Here is a 23,945-nt window from a genome sequence, read left to right as displayed (position 1 = left end):
GAATTTCCCTAGAGCTTGCCGTTAAGTGCCAGCTGTGTTTTTTACAAGTGTTCGTTCGCTGCTCGACTGTTCTGTTGAACATATCTGGGTCGGTCGCACTCTTTAATTCTGTGCAACAAAAATCTCTAAAAAGTACGCTAGTTTTGCACGTGTGCCGACGCAAAAGCACGCGTTGAGTGCCGCGTACCGAAAAAATTGAAAGGAATAAAAATATTACAATCCCAGCCGCGTTATCGTGGCGTGTGCTTCTGCACTAGAAGTTTCAGTAGTTATGACGGCCTCAAATCCAGGTCAGGGCACAGATGATCTACATCAGGTTAATGAGAGAAAAGACATTTTTAAGCAAGCACAAAAAGAGGTTCAGTGCTGTTTCTTTAAAACACTCTGAATCTAAGTATCTGTGCGTATAGGTAGCTTCATAGGTATGAATAAACGGAGATAACCTCTGTCTCGAGAGACATGCAAATACGAAGACGGCCTACTACACGCGTAATTAGGGTTGGTTCTTCTCTCCTTGGCAGTGGTGTTCTTTCCGGGCTGTTGTTAATAACGCACCGTTGCCCTTTTGTTGCCGTGTACGATGTGTTTGAAGTTGCATTAATTGCAAACGGCAATTGCAAGTTGCATTAATGTGTTTGAAGTCGCAAATGCATTAAGGGCAATTAGCTACGTTGAAACCGTTCTTCCTCCTCTGCAGACTATTGTGCTGAATAGTTTAAAGCGAGTTATGATGGGAACGAAAAAATGCCAATATTTTAGTTTCACGCAATGAGCTGCAAATTCGCTGGCATTTTTCATTCCACCTAACATTTTGTGGCATAATGGACAGTATATATATGTTGGCCACACAAGCTCAATTTGCACATAGGGTGTGAAACATGTATAGGCACCAACGCACGTAATGAAATGGTCGGTGCTAAAGTACGTGGCTAATTGTCATCCGCAGTCGACTCCGCACAAAGCATAACTGCATACGGTACATACAGTTCTCCTCAGGCTCAGATTGTTCTCGTAGTTGTTTTCTTGCGACGTTGCTCTTTCAAGTTATTAGTATTCTTGGTGTTGCTTTGGTGTCAAGGCCAACGCAGGCACATCTTTTTTAAGGGAGAAATCATCCAGAGTTTCAGGTGGGGAAAAGAACCAAAGCTTCTATGGATCCCTTTTGAGTGGAAAGCTGTACTCGTGTTTTCAGACAGAACTCCGGTTTTGTACAAGTCGATTTATCCCTGAGCATTTTCCATTTCAGCGTTCTCAATCATTTTTTCTCTCTTATTTTCTGCATTGTATTCAATAGCGTGCCTAGGAAACAATGCTTGTTCTCACTCTCTGTAAAGGCTTTAGCCGGAACATTATCCCCTGATCGTCGACATGATGATGATGGCGCTTCACTAATTTGAAATGCCTCGTTGCCTGAAGGCTAGGGCTGAAGATCAAGAGTGTACAAAGGCAACGACCAAGAGAACTACTCTGTTGAGCCCTGTTTTGCTTACCATTCAGAAAACGCTTATCAGCCTAAAGGCGATGAGGACAGCATACTATAAAATACCAGCTGAGCTCCCTCTTGTGCTGACCGCCTCCTCTTCACCGAAATAGTTTTAAAGAAATCCACGGAATTTGAGAGGCAGGAAAAGCTGGGGAGAATAAATGAACACCGTGGCATTTTCAAACAATGAAAACACTCAGAATACGGTTACCAGCGTGTAACGCGAGAATCAGCGACAGCTGTAAACAAGGGTGAATATCACCTTTATTGTTTGTTATCATTTGTTCTCTTCTCTGTCGATGTGTGCGTGACGTCCCTATGCTTTCACTTATAACGTCACTATTTTGTTTCTCCACCTCCGGGCATGCCAAAACTCTTTTGACCTCTCTGGGACAGATTTATGTATTACTTCAATGTGGTTCAAACCCTTTATACGCCAGTGGTTCGAGCAACGCGGTATTTTTCTGACTAATTTGAAAATACCGAAATATTTTCTGGGTTCGAGTCACACTGCGCGGCGCGCTTCGATGACGTCATGCATGACGCCACCGCAAACTGACCAACTACCATGCGATCTGCCTGCGTTTTAGCTAGCACACCGTCGCGACTCAGTATTATGAATGCGTGCGTGCTTGTATGTTTGATGTCTTTGAATAATTCTGCTTTGAAAGTCCGAATTAATGCAGGTGCTTCTAGACTTGATAGTGATTGCTGAGAATGATTCCTGTCGGGACAAGGGACCGCTCGGGCTACTGCAGCCATCAGAGAATTTTCGGCCTATTGCTGCCCACTTACCGAAGTGCGCATGGGAGCTCAGCCAATTGTTGCTTGATTTTCGACATATAGCATGGTAATCGTATATAGAAGATATGGATTCGATTAAGCTAGGTTAAGTTAGATAATTGTCACGTGGTCGCGAACCTATCGCCGCGTTGCTGCCTGTCATTTGCTAATGCTTATAAGCTGTGAAAAAATCCAGGACGCAAAGACTTTGTGGAAATGTGAGCTATGTGAAGGCGGGCTAGACCGAGACGGCAAGACGCTTGAGGCAGACGGCCGTGTCCGGCGTTTATTCTACCGACGAACCCGAGGCACGAGCCACCGGCGGAGACCCGGGATGATGATGATCCGTCCAAGTGAAAGAAGAAGATGCGTAGAAGATGACGATGGTATGTACAAGTGAAAGATGATGATGCATGGAGGTCAAGACGATGAAGAAGGCTCACAGCTACCATAACAATCGCTCGCCTCACAAGTAACGCTGGGCACATGGGAGGCGCTGGTTACGTATTATCACTTCAGTGGTCACGCCACTGTGCCCGCTTTAGCAGACTTCCTCCAGCAGCTTTCGCTGCAAAAACATAAAGATAAAATTTTTAGGCTTATTGTGATCACCAGGGACGTAAATCTGAAAACTTATCCGGATGGAACAAACTCAAAAAGGACATGCTCGCAATCACCCTCCTTGTTATGTGCTTGATAGATCAGATCAGCCAAAACGAGAATTTTTTTTCCACTAGATGAACACCGAAGTTGTCTGTGACCACCAATCACGGTGTGCGCACCACAAGACCGGGCAAAAGCGGCATGTTTAACGCGAATCAGACATGGAACCTCTTGCATGAAATACCCACTCTTCTTGGTTTTATTTTTCAATGCAGCTCATGGTGTTCTTGCACATACATTATAGTGCATGTGCTCCGGTGCAAACATACCTGCGAAAATCATATCCACATTAATCACGTTTGAAACACTCTTAATCTGCGGCAGCAGCAACACAGGAAAACTGAGTACTTAGTTGCATGGCGTGACCGGCACATTCAATGTTACCGAGCTATCACACTAAACTGCACGTATTTTAGTAGTTCGGTGCATGCGCCTCAGTAATGTCATGGTAACAGTATGGTACAGCGGTTTCGGGCTTGCTGAAACGGGCAGAAAATTTTCGCTTGAAAATCCAGTTGCCCGAGTGCTACAGCATAACCCGTCCTGCTCCACTCATCTGTTTATCTTTTTTGCTCTCTCCGAAGAGTCTTTTTTTTAAGTGCGCGCACTTTTCCTGGTTCTCCAATTTGTTCTTAGCACCGAAGGATTCAAAGGGTTGCTTAAATTGTCAAGCCATTGTTCTTGATGCGAAAAAAATGATGCGAAAAAAAAGGAAGCATAAGAGGCAGTAGTGCATTCCTGGATGCCGCTTGAAGCAGTAAATAATGGCGGACGTCATAAGGCCGAATCAGGTCCTCTCATTTACCTGCCTTGCTGCTGCCTGTGACGCCACGGTCATAAATAGAAGGTAGATTGATGGCTTTCTATGTGAGTATTACTGAACTTGAAGGGCTTTTACGGGCTACCTCTGCCGCAAGTGATTGATGCCTCAGTTGCAAAGAAAAGTTAATTGCCTTTTGAAGTGAATTATACGCGTCGTATGGCATTTCATTTCTCTATTACCTGGTGCTCACAGTCGCAAAATCATTACTCGCAAATGATAGCATTGGCAATCGCAGAGGCGACCAGTGAAGGAAAGAAGCTTGCGTTTCGCTCTCCGAGCTACCCACCCCAGTAAATCAGTGGCTTTTGCGTTCGACTACTGATCCCACCGTCGCGGGTTTAAATTCCCGCCACGGTAGCATTTCCATAGAGATATCATGGACATGAACTGCAAAGCATGATCAATTAGTTAGACAGGAAGAGCAGAACGGTGGGGCTAAGAATTAACACGCAGAAAACCAAAGTAATGTTCAACAGCCTAGCAAGGGAACAGCAGTTCGCAGGTGGTAGCCAGGTGCTGGAAGTAGTAAGAAAATATTGTAACGCGGCGGCCAGCCGAAGAATGAGGCGTGGTGAACGATGGCTATGAGATGATTTTAATGGCCGCTGGCCTAGCGCGAGCGCTCCGTCCCGCGCCACTGCCAGCTTCGTCTTCGTCACACTACCCGGGGCCTCCGAGCGATCGTCCCGATCGGTGACGAATAGACGGCGAAATGGCGATGGTCTTGAGTGTGGGGTTGAACAGTATGTAGAAGATGGTGCAGTGCTGGCCGCCACGATGAGAAAGATGAGAGAATGAGTCCCGGTCCACGAAGCATCCGGGCCGGAGGGTGCCAGGAGCTGACGGCCGAGGTCCCTGGACGCACCGAACGGCAGGGGCAGGGGGGCGGTGTCTTCATGTTTGGGTCTTGGGTCAGTGGGGTCTTGGGTCGGTGGGGTCTTGGGTCCGTCGGGTCCCGGGTCCGCCAGGTCCCGGGTCGTCGTGTCGTGTGGTCTGGGCGGGGGACGGGGCTGGGGTGAGCGTCGAGGTCGGTTCAGGTCGGGCGGGCTGGGGCACGGCCGTGCGGCGCTGACCAGGCACTCACAGCCGACGTCCACGGCAGGCCCAGGACGCCGAAGCTCCGTGACCAGGATGGCGATGAAAGGACCCCAGCACCTCCACCAAATGTAACGCGGCGGCCAGCCGAAGAATGAGGCGTGGTGAACGATGGCTATGAGATGATTTTAATGGCCGCTGGCCTAGCGCGAGCGCTCCGTCCCGCGCCACTGCCAGCTTCGTCTTCGTTTATTTAGGGCAGGTAGTGACAGCTGATTCAGATCATGAGAGGGAAATAACTAGAAGAATAAGAATTGGGTGGAGCGCATATGGCAGGTTATCTCAGATCATGAATGGCAGTTTACCAATATCCCTCAAGAGAAAAGTATACAACAGGTGTATCTTACCGGTACTCACCTATGGGGCAGAAACGTGGAGGCTAACAAAGAGGCTTCAGCTTAAGTTAAGGACAGCGCAGCGAGCTATGGAAAGAAAAATGATAGGTGTAATGTTAAGAGATCGGAAGCGGGAGAAATGGGTGAAGGAACAAACGCGCGTTAATGATATCCTAGTTGAAATCAAGAGGAAGAAGTGGGCTTGGGCAAGGCATATAATGCGAAGGCAAGATAACCGCTGGTCCTTAAGGGTAACGGAGTGGATTCCAAGAGAAGGCAAACGTAGCAGGGGGCGGCAGAAAATTAGGTGGGCGGATGAGATTAAGAAATTTGCGGGAATATGGTGGCCGCGGATGTCGAAGGACAGGGTTAATTAGAGAGACATGGGAGAGGCCTTTGCCCTGCAGTGGGCGTAGTCAGGCTGATGATGATGATGATCATAAAAAGAGAGCTCCTGTGCTGTGCGATATCAGCGCACGTTGAAGATCCCCAGATGTTTTAAATCTGGATCCTCCGCTACCTGGTCTCTCGACGCCTATGTGTCCCGTCAGGAAAATAAACCCCCAAGTTTCCAATTTTCTAGCCGGGGATTGAATATTGTTTGATGGACAGGGCTAGAATAGGGAGCTTAGTGCCTTTAAAGCACAAGCATTATGAGCTTACATGACCGCCTAGGTTGAAAGCTATAAGCGCGCAGGATCAGAAGACATTGTTTTGACGAAAAAAACACAGGCAATTTTTGAGGATAACGTTTTTGGATCGCACCTTTAGACAAAGAGATTCTCTACTGCCTATCATTTGCTGTACACTACAAAGAATTTTACTCCCCCATCAACCAGTTTTAACTATGTATATCTATAAGTTCCAATTTCTTTCAACAAAAGACTCCGTTCATACGGAGCAAACGTTTGCCGTGAGTTTGTAACCTTATGTATTTATTTATTCGTTTTGCCTTCAGGACTAACCAAATTAACTTACAGGGGAGTCTCAAGAATGGAAGAAGTACACTGAAATTGCATAAAAAAATTACGCGGCCACCTAACCAAAAACACATGATACCGCCGGCAAAATCTTGAGTTATATCATGCGCGCTTTCCGTGCCTGCCTTTTCGTGCGCGCCTTTTCTGTCCTTCTACGCCGTGCGACGAAACAAACTTGCCGAAAAATACAGATTAAGCACGACTTAATTTCTGCGTCTTGCGAGCGATCCAGACTGCTAACACAGTCAATCAACTTGCTAGAATCAGAATCGTCATCAGCCTTCGGGACGTAAGGTGCAAAGTGAGGCAATTCACACAAGCGCACCAAACACAGACACAAGGGAGACTATCCCTAGATAAAAAAGCGCTTGTTTTACATAGTCTGTTTTGTCCGTGTTTTTCGTACTGTTGTGAATCATGGATTAATAACAACTCGCCAAACTTTCTTCGCTTTCAAAGTCAGACGCCACAGGGCCTGACGTTTCGGGTTTGTTTTTCCTCCTCACCGATCTCCCTTATATGTGGAATTGCTATATTGGACATCCTAGAACATTTATTACTGAGAAAGTATTAATATCATATAGTAATTCCATACAGATGGACGAGTAGTTGATTACGAAAAAATGCGGTAGTTTTTCTGACCTAATCACTACGAAGCTAAGCGGGTTCGGCAAAGTGAACTGACACTCCGTGTTTGTAGCGTAAACGCTACTAAGGTTGCAGCTAGAACAAAATCTGTTTCTCGTGAACTGCAAGTAAACCACACTAATATATGCGGTCTGACTCGGCACTAAACACAAATGAAAAAACAAAACCGTCTGAGTGACTTTAGCAAACCAATGAGAAGTGAAAGTTTCAAAATCAATTTTTTTTCTTCTTGGGTCGCTATACAGGGGCACGAGAGCCACAGTTCCAACACACGCGCTACACAATACGAAAAGGCGAGCTTCCTGAATGCGTCATTAAGGAAGGTCAGTGGGCGGGTGGCAGTCCTCACCGGCGCAAGTGTCACTATGATATTCGCTCGATCTGCGGCAACAGTTCACAGAGCAGGGCTAAAGCGATTGCGCAGTACCATAGAAGATGAGTGTTCGTATTTAGCGCACATATGTTTCTATTGCAAAAAGAGCATTCTTCGCATTGCTGCTGAACGTAAGACAAATTTATCATCGTCACGAGCCGATGTCAGCCTGCTACAGGTAAAAGGACGCATTAAAAGAGAATAATACTTCTTCTGCAGAGGACCAGGATGTCAATTGTTCATGAACATCTGCCAGTCCTCTGCAAGGTCTCATTACAAAACAATCTCATCCGCAACACGTAGTGCATGAGGGCAATCTAACAGCATCATGCGCTTATAGCTCTCAACTGCTGTACAAAGGCTTCTCATAAGATTTATATCAAAGCCAATTTTTTTTTGCCTCTCTCTTTCGTAGCTCTCTCAGAAACTTGAGCTTAATCAACGGTAATCACCACGCATCTGAAAACTTCGATGGTATATAAATAAAACACTGTTCAGGGCACTTTCCAGCCTGCATTGTCTGGCCCTTTCGACACATTACATTGGATTTTATGTCGGTATCGGAAATGAAAACATTTCAGTACTACGCGTTATTTCTCAACAACAAGAACAAAGCCTACCAAGAAGTCTTATTAAACTACGAATGAGGGGTTAGACGGTAAATATGTGACAGATTCTGGGATGTTCCATGCGGGGAATACTACCTTTTTGAGAAATTTTACGTCTAAAGTCGCCCCGGAACGACAAGAGAACCATCATGAGTTTTCAGGAGAATTTAAGAATCAGTAGGGAATTAAGAAAATTTGAGAAATAAAACTATTGGCACTTAAAGGTTAAAGGCACAGCTACTGAAGGCCCACACCCAGCTACAAACGGAGTGAAGGAGAGAATGGTGGAATCGATGCCAGCATGGAAACACTTTACTCACGACCGCCTTCGAGTGATCCTTTAGTACGACAGTAGCCACTACCGCTGTAGCGCTGAGCGTCCTCTCATTATTTTTATTGTAATAGCATTCAGATTGTCGTCTTGCAAAAACCACGGGGTCGAGGGATTCGTGACGTCATCGGCAGCGCCAAATTTGAAATTGAGTTTTCCCCACTGGTTTTCTCCACGGTTTATAGGGGTTTAACATCCCAAAGTGACTCACGCTATGAGGGACACCGTAGTGAAGGGCTCAGGAAGTTTCTGACACCTGGGGTTCTTCTCGGGAATCATCACTAAAACGGTGCCGACGAACTGATTTACTCGTGTAATCGGCCGGTAATGGCGACACCTGCGGGTCTTTCATTCTTCTTTACTAGCTTATCAATACTTCATTTCTGGCTCAGTGGTTATGGTGTTCGGCTGCTGACCCGAAAGACGCGGGTACGATCCCGGCCCCGGCGGCCGAATTTCGATGGAGGTGAAGTTCTAGAGGCCCGTGTACTGTGCGATGTCAGTGCACGTTAAAGAACCACAGGTGGTCGAAATTTCCGGAGCCCTCCACTATGACGTCCTTCGTAGCCTGAGTTGCTTTGGGACGTTGAATGCTCGTAAACGAAAACTTTATTTCGATCAAAGGGATCTCTTTGCGATTACAGCGCGGTAGTTTATCGATTTTGTCCGACCTATATTTTCCCTTGGAACCTGTTTAATGCAACCAAAAGAAAGCGATTCCATCTCGCATGTTCCCTCGCACTGTGATAGCTGGGTCATTCCACGTCAAATGGCTTTGAGTTTGCGGTCAAAGATTTTCAATTTCATTATCAGAAATTGCGACACATGGTGCTACAATGATAAGCCCCCACGCACTGGGTTTTGTCTAGAAAAGTATCTTCGTGCCATGGCTGCAACCTCAAGTTCGCAAACGACAGCTAAAATAAGTTGGCAAATGCTAGGAAAACCCCGTCTAGCAAAATGATTAGTCACAAATTTAATTTCACGCATAGCTATGAAAATTTTTCATGTGAATAGAAGACATTGTACTTCTATATAAAATAACTTGATAAGATTTTGTTTCGTTTTACCTCAGATATGACACCTAGAAAAAGTATACAAGCATGGCCCCTTGAAATTTTAAATTTATTCCATGATTCCAAGCTTTTGTTCATATTCTGCAGGAGCCACTAAAGCCTATAAACATGCTTCGATGCGCATGGAATGTGAGCCACGTTAGAAAAGGAGAAATTCTGAAGTCAGGAATAAATGGACTGTCGTGGCCTATTCTACCGTCAAATACTTAGTGAGGTGATGCGAGTAAAAATATGTAAGGTAGAGTTTTGCACAACATGTTTGAATGATATTTATGTCAGGGAGTTTAATGCAACCACTTCTTCTTTTAGACGAAAAAATGAATTTGCAAGCTGAGGTCTCACACACTGCAGCCCACTCGCTGGCTACTGCACTGCGCGCAGCTTCCGAAGCTAAGCAAGCACAGATCCACCACGCACTGTCTAAATGCGAGTGTGCGAGTGTGTGCTGATCTTGGAAAATCTGCTAAAGGGTAAGTTTGTGAGAAATAAAAAGGATGGTGCCGCGTACCAGTAGCATCATGGCATCCGAGGTGACTAGCGGCGGTCCAAATGTCGTTGAAGCCTCACTCCTCACCTACAAGAAGCCGTAAATAACTCGGCGCTGGTGGCCCTATGAAAAGGCTAGGAAGGCTGAACTTAACAAAAAGGAGACGGAGGGCATTGGGCGAAGGAGGAGCGATGAAGAGCGTCGTTTCATTGCTTTCTTCCTTTCTTTCTTTCTTTCTTTCTTTCTTTCTTTCTTTCTTTCTTTCTTTCTTTCTTTCTTTCTTTCTTTCTTTCTTTCTTTCTTTCTTTCTTCCTTTCTTTCTTTCTTTCTTTCTTTCTTTCTTTTTTTCTCTCTTACTTTCTTTCTTTCTTTTTTTCCTTCTTTCTTTCTGTCTTTCTTTCTTTCTTTCTTCCTTTCTTGCTTTCTTTCTTTCTTTCTTTCCTTCTTTCTTTCTTTCTTTCTTTCTTTCCTCCTTTCTTTCTTTCTTTCTTCCTTCTTTTCTTTCTTTCCTTCTTTCTTCCTTTCTTTCTTTTTTCCTCATTTTTATTTATTTCTTCCTTTCTTCCCTTCTTACTTTTTCTTCCTTTCTTTCTTTTTCTTTCCTCCTTTCTTTCTTTCTTTCTTTCCTTCTTTCTTGCTTTTTCCTTTTCCTTATCCCTTTCTTTCCTTCCTTTCTTTCTTTCTTTTTTTCTCTCTTACTTTCTTTCTTTCTTTCCTTCTTACTTTCTTTCTTCCTTTCTTGCTTTCTTCCTTTGTTTCCTTCTTTCTTTCTTTCTTTCTTTCTTCCTTCTTTTCTTTCTTTCCTTCTTTCTTCCTTTCTTTCTTTTTTCCTCATTTTTATTTATTTCTTCCTTTCTTCCCTTCTTACTTTTTCTTCCTTTCTTTCTTTTTCTTTCCTCCTTTCTTTCTTTCTTTCTTTCCTTCTTTCTTGCTTTTTCCTTTTCCTTCTCCCTTTCTTTTCTTTCTTTTTCTCTCTTTCTTTCTTTCCTTCTTTCTTTCTTTCTGCGGAGCCCACGACAAAAGGCAGGGAGTGTTAAGTGCTAGCATGTTCAGGTTCGACCATCAGTCCGAGTACCATTACTGATGACAGTGTACCTCACCGTAAAAAGTATAGGGCTCGTAATATGAACATCCGTAGCTGTCCTCCTGACCAGAAGAGCACTATGAGGCCAAAAAGCAAGGATAATGAAAACTATATCGAAGGATCGTGTCGAATGCTATTAGCGAAACTGAATTGGCTCTCTCGTTAGTTTTGCAGTGCCTGGGCAGCGGGGATGGGGAGGAAAAAGCTTTTATTGGGGGAAACTCATCGAGACGAACCAGTTGGTCAATCTACATCTCCGTTTCCATACAAAAGTCAAACACTGAACCCTTCCTGGTCTGTTACATTAAGCGGAAAAAAATGTCAACCTTGTCGTAGCCCACTGCGTACCCCAAGAAATTATTCAGAGATGCTGAGCTGATTGAAAATGAAAGAGCTGAACAACTGACTGCGGAAATGGGCGTTTCCTCACATTCATCTTTCGTCATTGTCCCTTGTGTTCCGTGTGCGCGATTTTTACATCATGTTTGTCATTGCCACCTGTAAAAGATGACGTTGTCGTACTGGGCGTCCAAAGGGCTTAAAGTGTGGCCACATCAATGGACCTGCAAATAGGCCTTTCAACACCAAGGCATCCGGAGTTTCTATTTCGAGCACTGCGGACCTCCTTGTATATATCCTTATCTGCAGCGACATCTTGTACTGTAGTGGAGAGCCAGCCCGGGCTAACACCGGAGTAGGCATGGACGCTATACTTACAAAATTGTTTTCTCGCTCTTAAATTTTCTAAACAAATGAAACTGAAAGAAACTAGCTCGTGCACTAAGCAGAAAATTGAACCACTATCCTCGCCTCATAGCCCTCCACAAAAATTGCGGAGACCGCTTGGAAACTCTTGGGCGCACAGAAGGATTTACTCCCTGCCACATAAAATCCTTACCACAGAAGAAGCCATATCTTGGGGACAAATCCAAACAAATTTATAACCCAACCTGTATTCATACAGTTCGTTTTCCCCTAACCAATACCCTAAAACATCTGTCTGGAGCGTCAGCCACCTAACATTCTTCCACATTTCATGGGTTTGTATTCGTAAACCACCACACCTAAAAACACCATCTTCACCGTTCGAACAGTGGCAGGAAGCACTGTCAAGCAATGATCCGGAAAATCAGTATCAGGTCATCGACCTGATCAAAGCAGCAGCGACAGCCACCGACGTTCTGAATAAGCATGTTGACCACCGACTCTTCAATTCCCCTGTTTTGCTCAATAAAAAAAATTATGAATCAGTCTCAATAGCAAGCGTAGGAGCGCACGAAGGCAAAACTTGTAGGCCCATGAAGGACGTGTTACCGGCGACCTCCTGTTTCGGGCACCGTAAAGGCGGATTTCGGTACGGCATCGGTTGGCTGATTATTGCTCTTGTGCATGATTTGAAATCACACCAGATTAAACTTCAAGGGAGAGTAGGATGAACAAAGAACGCCTTCCTCGCTTCAATGGAGCGAGGTGCCCCTGTCGTCCAGAGGTGCCTGTTTGCTTGCTAAGGCTCCATTGTCTTCAGTTGCGGTAAGAATTCTCTCATCCCCTTGCCGTTAACGAAAGAAGCAAAAAAAGAAGAAATAAATGGCGGCATGTTCAGGGCAAAAAATCTTGGACCACGAATTTCACTTCTTCCGTGATTGCATGAGTGAATTATCATTGCCGTTGGAGTTGGAAGGTTTATAGCACGAACGTTGTTAATAAATTTCAAAATGAGGCCTCAAAATAAGTTACTAAAGGCAGTAACTCCTATAAATGGTAGCACAATGTAATAAAAATAAGAGGATGACCTAGCATAGGGCGCCAGAAAGTCTGCGGGGACAGGGTGGCGGCAGCTGGCGAAGGATAGGGTCAATTGTAGATACATGGGAAAGGCTTTTGCCCTGCAGTGGGTGTAGTAAGGCTGATGATGATGATTGTCCGCTGTACAATTCAGCATTCTCCGGTGCCACTCTTTCTTATTAGTCTAAATGTCTTTGAATGCCACAAAATGCCAATTTGTCTCTTTCACTCGAAAGCATTCCCCATTACAAACAAATTACTCACTACATAATGTTCCCTTGCAAAAAGTGCTTGAATACAAGTACCTCGGCGTTTATTTTTCATCTAACCTAACATGGATGAGGCAAGTTGAGTACACTACATCCAAAGCCTGCAGAATGCTTAATTCCTTAAAAAGAAATTGTAATAAAGCACCGTCTAATGTCAAACAACTCCTGTATTTCACTTACATCCGACCAATTCTTGAATATGCCTGTCCTGTATGGGACCCCCAGTTTGCTTACTTATGTGATATGCTCGAGCGCGTCCAAAATAATGCTGCGAGATTTGTGTCCAATAATTACAGCTTCTCAACTAGTGTCACGTCTCTTAAAAACCACCTTGGCTGGGGATCTTTAGCTAACCGTAGGAAACATTTGAGATTACAAATCATGCATCGCATCTATTTTGGAAAGCTGAGCATTGACAAAGACCGGTATCTGCTTCAACCTCATTTTTTTTCCAGACGAGTTGATCATCAGTGGAAGATCCGAGAGATTAAGTGTCGCACAGATGTTTACAAAACCTCGTTCTTTCCACGGACGATCAATGAGTGGAACAGGCTACCAGCCGGCGTCACTGAGTGCTGCACGGAAGGTGAATTCCGTGCATTTTTATCTGATGTGTGACGTGGCGCACAGTTGTCTTGCGCGTGTCTTTTTCATTTCATTAGTGTTATTTTATTTGTGGAGCGTGGTTGTCTTCCTTCAGTGCATGTTTTTCCTCATCTATTAGTTGTGTGATTATATTTCTGTTATTATGTGTACTTTCGGCCAAATGAGCAGAAGTTATTGTTCCCCCCCCCCTGCAATAATGCCCTTGGGCGCTGCAGGTATCTGTAATAAATAAATAATTAAATAAATAAAATGTGCAGAATTCCAAGGAATAGCTTGCCCAACATGGCACCTACGAGAGCGGTGCCCCTGCCCCCCCCTCATAAGAAAAAATGAAGCTGCTCTAGGTCATCGAGGCGCCCCAATGTTTACCCTAGAAACTACTTACTAGACTTACTAGAAACTACTTACTAGACTACTTACTAGATTTACTAGAAAAAATCGGAAGACAAAACAAATGAAAGTCAGGTTGTACGTTTTAATCTTGGTGTTTTTCCGCTTTTTTTATGTTTATGATTGTGAAAAATTATCTCTGAAACTTTGAATCATTCACAATAAAAATTAAAATAGATATGCTAGGATAGAACCCTTCGTTTGCCTTAACGGAACGAGTTTTATGCTAACTTCTCTCGGCAACTATTCTCTCTTGAGAAATACATGGCACACTTAGAAACACCTTTTGTAGAAATTTCTGTGTCGGCACTACCGCTTTAGACTGCTGGAAAGCCTTGAGGGCAAGGTAGGCAGGAAAGCCCAGCAGGACGCATCCGAATGCCATAAAATAATGGACCACTTCTGCCGTTCCAAGTATTGGAGCGAGGACAATGGTGATGAAGATGACGCAGTTGAGCACAATTACAAACACTGGTGCCCTGAACGGCCTCTTGGCATCCTTCATAGTATAACGCAGCCTGATCATCGCGAACGTCACAAGTAGGGACAAGAACGAATACATTGTGGTCGCTGCTTTGGCGAGAAAACCCACAGAACCCGTGACCGTGAACAGGACGGCTAAGAAGAGCCTGGTAACGATAGCAAGGACTGGCAGTGATGAGCGTACTGTGATCAAAGAAAAGACGGCAGGCAGGTGTTTCTTGCGCGCCGCGGCCATGAACAGACGGCTGTTGCTCAGGAATGTGGCACTAAGCGCACCAAACGAGCAGGAGCAGACAATAACTGGGGCCACGAATGTGCCAGCAGTCCCCCAAGCTGCGCGGCCGAAGGTCATGGCAGTCGCTTCGGAAGAGATCGCAGCGTCATGATCCAAGACAATGAAGTAGGCGAAGTTTGTCGAGACCAGCAAAGCTGTCATTAGGAGAAGGCCCCCCAGGAGTGACCTCGGGATTATGCGAGATGGGCATGACATTTCTTCGGCCATGCAGGCGATCATGAAGCTGAAATGAAAGAGTGAGTGTTGAAGCGCTTGTGCATCTCCAAAAAACCGCTGGCCCACTGAAGATGAGCAATAATTACAAGTTCTTACCTTCCAGCCTTGGCGAAGACAGCCACAGCAAAGGCCTCGACTAGTCCACCAGCAGTCGTATGTCCGTTGAACGACACCTTGTTGAGCAAAGTCGGCGCTGAGAAACGAAAAAAAAAAATAAACCAGAACCATATCTCATTAATCAAGGAGAAATGTATGAATACAAGTGAATTTCTGGAAATAAGCAGGCTACCAAGCTGTATTATATGGGCCAAACTTTGAGACTCTTGCGAAGCTTTAGGTGTCCAGAGTGGTTAATCGTGTGCATCGTAAACAGCTTCATTATGTGAGTTCGTAGCAATAGCTGCACATTAAACAAAAACGAGTGTAAAAACCGCACGGGTGGACAGGGGAGGGGGATGCATGTTTTTATAAACAGTGCGGCACACCACAGTGCGCAGGCAGGAAATTGTGTAAAGCTGGTGTAAAGCTGCATGACCTTGCCGTTCAGTTTCTTTACTAGCTGTTTGTAGAGATAACAAAGGTCGTTCTCCGTTTCAGAATTCTCAAGAGATCTCGTAAAACAACACAGGACTGCCCACATCAGACATGACGTAATCGTCTTTCGGGTGAGCAGCCGAGCGCCATAACCATTGAGTACAGCGGCGGACAGGATAAAACCTGATGTAACCAGCAAAGAAAACGGGAACGCAAGAAGAAGTGAACATGACTGCGCTGTACTGTGTATTTCTCCTTCTTGTGTTCCCGTTTTCGTTGCTGGTTACATCATATTTTTTCCGCATCAACTAGCCGGCATGGCTACCCTCTTGCAGCTCAATGAATAACACGAACCTATAACAGCTTTCCCATATTAATGCTCAAGATGATGAGCTTAGTTCTACAAATCACTTTAATTTAGAAACAACAAAGGTTCGCGAAGCAGTACTCAGGAAACGTTGTGTTAGCGCTTTAAATCTGAGGCTCTGCTATTCAGCAAAATAAGGTGCATTGCAGTTGTAAAGGGCCCCAGTTCCAAGAAAACAAAAACTGATACAGGATCAATGACATGAATCTCGTATATTCAAAAGTAGCTCCGGAGGATGTCCTTTTTTTATTTTTGCACCAATGATGAAGTGCACTTACTTCGGATGCACCAAGCGATGCCAGTGGATACGATGGCAAGTAGCAGTGCAACCTTGACCACAAGTAAGACGTTCTGAATTTTCATGGAGGTCTTGAGCGAAAACGTGTTCACAACCGCTGAGAGTGCTGAAATGAAACCCACATACAGGCGCCAATATCATCGGTGCTAAGCTCTGCTAAACGTTAGGCGAATTCATAAAGAACAAAGTACGGTTTGGTTTGGTTTACGGGGTTTAACGTCCCAAAGCGACTCAGGCTATGAGAGACGCCGTAGTGAAGGGCTATGGAAGTTTCGACCACCTGGGGTTCTCTAACGTGCACTGACATCGCACAGAACACGGGCATCTAGAATTTCGCCTCCATCGAAATTCGACCGCCGCGGCAGGGACCGACCCGCGTCTTTCGGGTCATAAGCCGAGCACCATAACCACTGAGCTACCGCGGCGGACTTACATGTATATATGGAAAAAAGTCTTCACAAGGTTTTTTCTTTAGGTTATGTTCATTTAGGTTCGTTAAATATGATTCTGTGCAAAATGTCACCGGCCACCGCATAGAGTATGTCTGTAATGCAATTTTAAATGAAACTTTGTAACTCCTAACGAAGATGGTTAAGTTCAATTCACAGATGATAACTGTAAGTTGTTTGTTGGTTAAGTTCAACTCACAGATGATAACTGTAAGTTGTTTTTCCGGAGAAAAAAAATTTACTTGGTGGTGGTGGTGAAAACATTTATTAAGAAGAGACAGGAGGTATGTTTGGATCAGCCCGTAAGGGACCAATCCTTACAAGTAGTAGGTGGAGGTCCCTAGTGTGGGACCCCAGTGGCGGTGGCCGCCGCCCGGACGCGCCCGACTAAGGCTTGTTGGGTCTGTAAGTCGTGGCAGCCGAGCAGGGTCGCCTGGATGTTTTAATGCTTTGCATTTTGTGGCTCTTCTTGTAATGTAACAAAGTGTCTGATGGTTATGATTACAGCGAAGGTGCAACGAATGCGCCAACTAGTAAAACGCTGTGTCTTCTAGCCGGTCGATGCGAAGGAGTAACCGCAATAACAGCATCAATTTCTCCACGCAAGTCACCAGGTCATAAATACACCTAATCAGATTGATGACGACTGGCTCAGTAGAGCATAAATAAAACCAGTGGCCTACAAACAATTCCACGATGGTATGATGCCGCTTACGGCAAGCAGCCTCCACCTTACAAGCTTTGTGGGTGGTCACTCACGTAACCTCGAACCAACCCTTTTCGACAAATTCATGGCTCTCTCTTGAATCGGGGCCTTTGCTATTTGGTGTATTGCTAATTGATGCGGACAAGAGAGAACACAAAAGACAGGACGGGTGGTGCCCTATCATGTCAGCGCCCGTGTTGTGTGTGTCGCCGCTTGTGCACGTTTTTTTCGCGCCGTTTTTTTCTCCGTCTCTTTTTTTACTTGCCAAATACTTCCAGAACACATATCGCAACAGAGTGCTGCCGCAGTGAAGTAAAATACAACTGTTGCAGAGTATTCGACTGCTTCAAGCCTAAGTGCCTAGTACGTCGAAGAGATGTGAAAATATGCTCGTCTATGTTAGCTTTGAGCCCTTTATTTCGCGTTCGCTTTACAATAGCTTCCTTTTCTGCCTGCTGACTTCGAGGTAAATGATGGAACGGTGTGCACCAAAAGGCACTCTTAGCTCTAAATTTCATTGAGAAAACTCTAAGACCTTATTTCGCCTATTTCCTGTGCACACAATCTCCATACCAGGCCTAGAAAGATTATGACTGCATGTCGTGTTTCGCATACGCGGCGGTTAATTTCCACCGAGAGAAATAGAAGATAGCGTTCTGTGTTTCGTGCTTATGTCTGATCGTCTTCAACGTTCTGGCTTCTTTGTTTACGAAGTGGTTAGCAGAGAACAATTGTTCTCCACCCTAGTGGTTCATCGCTGCTGCACTACCCGGGAAAAGGCTCGATCGACTTGAAACACGGTCGACTTGAAAACCGACCTCAATATCGGCTCCTTATGTTAATAGAGAATGGGACTCCAACGAATCACATTTGCCGACTTTGGGACATAACATTGGTTTAGGAGTGATAGGTGTTGCGAATATTGAGCTTACGGCTATCCCAGTCGGGAGCGTACGGGCGTAAGGAGATAGTCATTTAACTCACCAATCACTATCACCGCCACCAGAACGGTGACCTCATGTGGCGGTGTGCAGGTTCCGTAGACTGGGCTAAGAGCGTAGCGGGAAAAAGTGAGTCCATGTATGGCCACGACAGCCGGATCCACCAGGAGGAAGATCCAGGCGAACAAGAACGACAATATGTCTCCCGTTCTTCCCATGGACTCGACGCCGACGCTGACGTACTCGTACGATCCGCCAGCGGACGGCAACATGGTACCCAGCTCGGCGATGCAGAGTCCGTCTGCGATTTTGCGATGCGACGAAACGCATTGCAACCGGGAACCACCCACTCTACACAAAAATTAACTTTTGGTAACATCCCTTGTAATTGGGATCAATAGTCCTAGCTGGACCACACTGTGCTTTTGCAGTTTCTTTATTTACATGCCCTCATGGGGGGGGGGGGGGGGGCGGGGAGCGAGGTGTGGTTTAATAAACAAGAGCACCAATCATCATAAAACAGGCAAAAATGTCGATTTGAACATAGAACACAAAAGCTATGTATTGAAAATCAAACGTGAGAGAATAAAAAGAATTGCATGTGGTTTGAATAAAGATGCGACTCATGAGTGTGTGATAACGGTCACTCGAGGTTTACAGCGAGTGATTTGCGGTTTAACAAATGCGCTGGTGAGGGCGTCCCGCCCTCCTGATAACGAGGAAGCTAGCGCAAGGCAGGACTAGTGTATGTTTATAAAGGACGAACTACTAGTGAAATTATTGCATCGCATTGTAAAAATATCCCCGAATCACAAATTTCTACCCTACAATAACAGAGAAGCTCTTGCCACTCAGATGGATTTTAAATAACGCTATAATATCTTGAATCTTGCTCTCCCTATATAGATAACGTTGACATTGGCGTACTGTAGTATAGAAGCGACTGAATACACTAAAGTATTTTATACGTGGACTAAGCCTTCAAGAAAAATGAAAGCATGATAGTTGCTTTGGCAACTGACAGCCCTTCATGAAGCATGCTAACCGGCGAGCTCCAGCTACAGATATCAAACACATAATTGGCTTTTGGTTGAACGATAACAGAGCTTCGCAAAAGAACATTAAAGCTATCGATCTTTTAGAGTGCCGGCCGCCCACATTTTAAAATGATAAACCGAAGTGAGCGGCAACATAGAAAAAAAGTAAGCAGTTGATCAAGCTTACGAATCAGGGATGCTACTCCGGCTCCAATCCACACCAGCAGGTCAGCGGCCAGGGAACCAGCGTCCATGTAAATGATGGTCGGTGTGATGAAAATTCCCGCTCCTGGAGTGGTTGAAAAGGGGACGAAGGCAGGCAGTTAGTCTAGCCATCTCGATTTTGAAACGATAAGAGCCGTTTCTGTAAGAATTGAGAAAAGGATATGCATTGTGTGAGCATGTGGGATGCCGAGGCGCTCGTGTGTAATTTTCGTAGACATCGCATGGGCAGTTCATAGTATTGTTGCATCTCATCCACCAATTTTTAATTCCCTTTTTTCGATCGCTTACTGTTTAGTCTCTTAGCGTGGAATATAAGAGGCGAGCTTCACGATGAAACTTCCCTTTCCTTGTCGGAAGCAAATAGCCTTGTAGGGTTATATTGCAGCTGAATGCTGCCTGTGCTTCCTAAAAATATGCAATAGGTGTGGGACTGAAACTTAAATAACCCGAGGGTGGGTCAGGGACATATTTCTCGTGAATGTTTATGGTATGTGGATTATGGGGTTCAACGTCCCAAAGCAACTCAGGCTATGAGGGACGCCGTAGTGAAGGGCTCCGGAAATTTCGACCACCTGGGGTTCGTTAACGTGCGTTGACATCGCACAGTGCACGGGCCTCTAGAATTTCGCCTCCATCGAAATTCGACCGCCGCGGCCGGGATCGAACCCGCGTCTTTCGGGTCAGCAGCCGAGCACCATAACCACTGAGCCACCGCGATGGCACTCGTGAATGTGCAGTACCTCCTCATGTAAGACCGAACGTAGGTAAAAAGAGGAGGAGGAGCTGCACAGTAGGCATTGTTTTCATTTCCTGGCAAAGTCGGAAGCGAAAAATTCTGCGTTCTTTTTGCCGACCCAATGGAACATATAGGTATGGCGTAGAAATCGCTTTTGAATGTATTGAACACCACAGGACAACTGTGGTTGTCATCGCTCCAGTACGAGTTAACACCAAACTAACTCTTCTTTACTATTTGAAACTTATATACTTAAAAACGTTGCATCTAGTGACGGCATCTGCAGTGCACAGCACCATGGCTATCTAACTGTTTTGTTTTGCGTGAAGAGAGAATCAGCTTGTGAATCTCGATTTCACAAAGTATGGGCCAGGTAAGGTATACAATGGCGATATTAAGCCAGGAGTTTAAGACTTATATTCGTAAATGTCTTTCTATTTCTCGATGTGAACGTTGAAATCCTTATCTCAATAAATAGTATGTGGATTTTTAATCGCTACACACAGGTTATCTTTGCTCGCGTCTGCGTAAGAACACCTTAAAAACATTTGGCATGTCGTTGGGAGAATGCCCTAAGTTCTCAAAAATTTCTGGCGTCATCAGAAAATTCCTAAACAAATTTTTATGCTTAACTGCTTCAGAAATGTTCCTATGAGAAAATTTTGCCATTTTATGAAAATTCTTATTGAAAACTGTGCTCACTGTAAAAGGGACACATATTCGGAATATTAGGAGTTAGCAGAGAAATGCGGATATTTTTTCAGCTCATGACAAAGAAAATGCCTGAAGAATTGCTGCCCATACTGTACTACATCGGTGACGCTGGGGACTCATAGATTGTGTGCTGAATAATTAAAAGAAAGTAGGTAGATTAATCTGGCGGCGTCCTGTGCACTCTCCAGTTTAACGCGCCTTCATGCTCGTTTTCGCACTAATAAAGAGCTTTCTCAATTAGCGCGTTTACAACGGCGCTGATGAAAAGCGATAAGTGATGCGCTCAGGTCTTTTGTTGCGCGACCTATACAATATTTCAACTTCACCTTTATGTTGCTTCTATTAAGAAGCCGACCCTTATTGTATCAAGCTTAAAATTTGAATTTGAAGTTTTTCGTTCCGCGCGAACTCACTGGTAGTGATGGCAGCCAAGTGTCTTCGCATAGAGTCCCTGCTAAAAAAATGTAGTGGATAGCGGAAACTAAAACGCAAAGACGTGCAGGCAGTTGTGCTTGAAAAATGGCTGTATGTTGGCTTGCAATAATTCCTAAGAGCAGAAAGGAACAATAAACAAGTTTACAGCTTTAGCATGGAAAAACGCTTGAATCTTTCAGACCGCTGGAGTGAAGCGTGCCGAAAACAGGGATTGCTTACATCTAACTAAAACCATTTTTTTTCTGCATTGAACTGCGCTGTAATGATATGATATTAGGCGCCTGGATTATGTTATGTACGGTGGTTGAAATGTTTTTCTTATGTCTCTTTCTATTCTCTTCGTTTCTGTATTCAACATTTACTTGTTTATTGTTACCTGGTTCACATGGCGTCGTTTATGTCAACGATAAAGAAAAGTTTATTGGAAGTAGCAAAGACGTCTATTTCAGGACTTATGGTTTAGGATGCAGAATTCACTGATAGAAAGTGTTGCTATTGATATGCACCGGACAGTTCCTTCTTCTAGAGGGGCACACAAAACCAGTTAAGATAAGACAACTATTTTCCTGATAATTCCTGGAAGGTGCAACAGTGACAGAGGTCACAGTCTCTGTGTACATTTGACACCATTTCCAAGAAAACACAGTGCGAGAGGATCTGCTTTTAGTGCTAGCTTAGTGCTGCTTCGCTCAATTTATTGTCCAAGACAAGCTTTTCCTAAAAACATAACATTTTGCTTATGCACATATATATCCCATGCGGTATTACTTTCGCAAAATACACAAAACAAACAGCGTACTGAAGTTCAGTCTTCGGAGTGTTCTTACCAGCGCAGTTGCTCACCACCACCGCAGTGGCACTAAAGAGGCCCATGTCTCGTCGTAGTCGACCCGTCGCTGAATCTGCATAAACACGAGAAAGAGAGAGTAAGGCTTTCTTACCAATAACATCAGACGGAGCAAGAGAAGTAAGAAACTTCTATTGGTCATAAGGCGAAGAGGGCAGGGGTTAGGGATAAGGCTTAGACCGATTTTGGGCCCCTTCAACTTTCCGCTTTCCCTTTTGGGCCCCTTCAACAACGCTTTCCGTGGGTTGTCAGAGGGCACAAATTTCTTGATACATCTCGCGACATGATACCTCCTCGATCATAACCACTGAGGCACCTACGTATAGCTTCGAACAATTTTTGTATTCAAAACGCGCCGGAGATTTGGACGAAAACTGGTAACTAGATCACAACAACTAGGAAGAATGAAAGGATAAAAAGAATTCATTTTTTTCTATAATAGCTGCAAATTGAGGGATAAAATTTGAGGTAATTCTTTTCGTTACTATTATAGCTGCAAACTGACTATGCGTATCGGCGCGGATTTGCTGTTCATCTAGGACATTTTTTGTTTCACATCTGGATTTTTTAACGTACACCGAAGTATCACTGAACACGCAGTTTACAATGACGGAAAGTTGGGCGAGTTGGTCAGCATTATTTGGCATTCATTTAAATGCGGCTGTCTTAAATGAGGTCCAAGAAATCTATTTTGAAAAGCTACTTCTGATGACAAAATACACAGAGCTGTTTACGTGGCCACACACAAATTCCTGGTGAACTCTATAAGACCAGCAATAGCAGTTCCATACGCAGTAAGAAATGAGGCTTTGCGGGTATAAGCGAAGATATTGCATTTAAAAATTTAGCAGCAGCATCACTGCTCTTTGTAGAACATGAATCCTAGTGCGAAAGCACTACTTAATGGTGACTAACCAAATAAAGAATATTGTGTGAAACCTAGCCAATGTGAGAAGGGCGTCGTGCCAGAGGGTGGGAAGATGAAGAGGGGGGGGAAACGCGGTTACGTGCACACGAAGGCACCAGAAAGAAGGGGCGGAGAACGAACACATTATTTCGCACGTCTACTCGGTTTAACTGGGTTAAAATCCTGCCATATTTTTTTTCCGCACATCAACAATGCCGGCGAAGGTCTTTTGTCTATAAACATTTATCATACCAGTTTGAACTGTCCGTTTCATGCATTGAAAACGTTATGAAAGAACAAGTGTTGTTTACTCACCATCACGGCGCCTCATGCTGCCTTCAAGGCGCGCCTTTTGACGTTCACGATTCGCCAACACGAACGCACGATTGAGAAGACTTCGAGCCGTGCACCTGGAGCCAGCCGCTTCCCAATCGTAAAAGATGAAAATTTCCGCAACCCAGTTTTATTAACCCCACACGTGACAGTTGAGGCAACGCTAATGTCCTCGGAAAAAAACCTTTCAGGCGCACAGTTCTGCTCTTAACGAAGGGATATCCGGTGTAAAGGAAACACGCACAGTCGTCCAAACACTTGTCTAGGGCGGTCGAATGCCGCGCTCTGCTTCCATTTAAAACAATCGCCGTTGACTGGAGGGCCCGATCCAGGCTTTAAAGGCACGATGAGTTAAACACGATCCATGGGAATGTAGTAGCGCGCGCAGTATGACTTGCAACACGCATCAGGCAGTACAAAGTGATGTTCCGAAGCAATGCGAGTTGGGCGCTGCTGCAAAAGTTCTATAAATAGCTGCCGAGCAGCGTACCCGCTTGCCTGATAGTGTGCAACACAGCGTATTCATTTTCTATCAAACGCAAACCAGAAGGTGGCCGTCAGAGCGTTGCAGGTCATTCTGACCGTGAATGTGTATGCATCGTA

At 44.7% G+C, this 23,945-nt stretch overlaps 1 protein-coding gene across 1 annotated transcript; it reads right to left on the bottom strand.

Annotated features, from left to right (window-relative positions):
- Positions 1–14,045: 14,045 nt before the first annotated feature.
- LOC149329095 (Y+L amino acid transporter 2-like) lies at positions 14,046–23,340 on the bottom strand. Its single transcript, XM_089562114.1, has 7 exons — positions 23,325–23,340; positions 22,083–22,157; positions 19,333–19,434; positions 18,152–18,409; positions 15,993–16,118; positions 14,910–15,006; positions 14,046–14,820 (listed from the first exon to the last, which is right to left on the bottom strand). Exons 1-7 carry the CDS (start codon positions 23,338–23,340, stop codon positions 14,046–14,048), a joined length of 1,449 nt encoding a protein of 482 aa, XP_089418240.1.
- Between the last annotated feature and the right edge of the window lie 605 nt (positions 23,341–23,945).

Source organism: Amblyomma mixtum, chromosome 9 (assembly GCF_055824585.1).
Source record: "Amblyomma mixtum isolate Tamu chromosome 9, ASM5582458v1, whole genome shotgun sequence".
Classification (NCBI taxonomy): Eukaryota; Metazoa; Arthropoda; class Arachnida; order Ixodida; family Ixodidae; genus Amblyomma; species Amblyomma mixtum.
Note: the sequence above shows the minus strand (reverse complement) of the source record. Positions and strands in the feature narration are given on the sequence as shown.

What these genes read in the sequence shown, in the direction of transcription:
- LOC149329095 (XM_089562114.1), bottom strand. An exon ending in GGTGGTGAGCAACTGCGCTG is followed by an intron (nt 19,435 to 22,082) that starts GTAAGAACACTC and finishes CAACCACTCCAG; the next exon opens with GAGCGGGAATTTTCATCACA. An exon ending in CATCGCTTGGTGCATCCGAA is followed by an intron (nt 15,007 to 15,992) that starts GTAAGTGCACTT and finishes TTCGTTTCTCAG; the next exon opens with CGCCGACTTTGCTCAACAAG.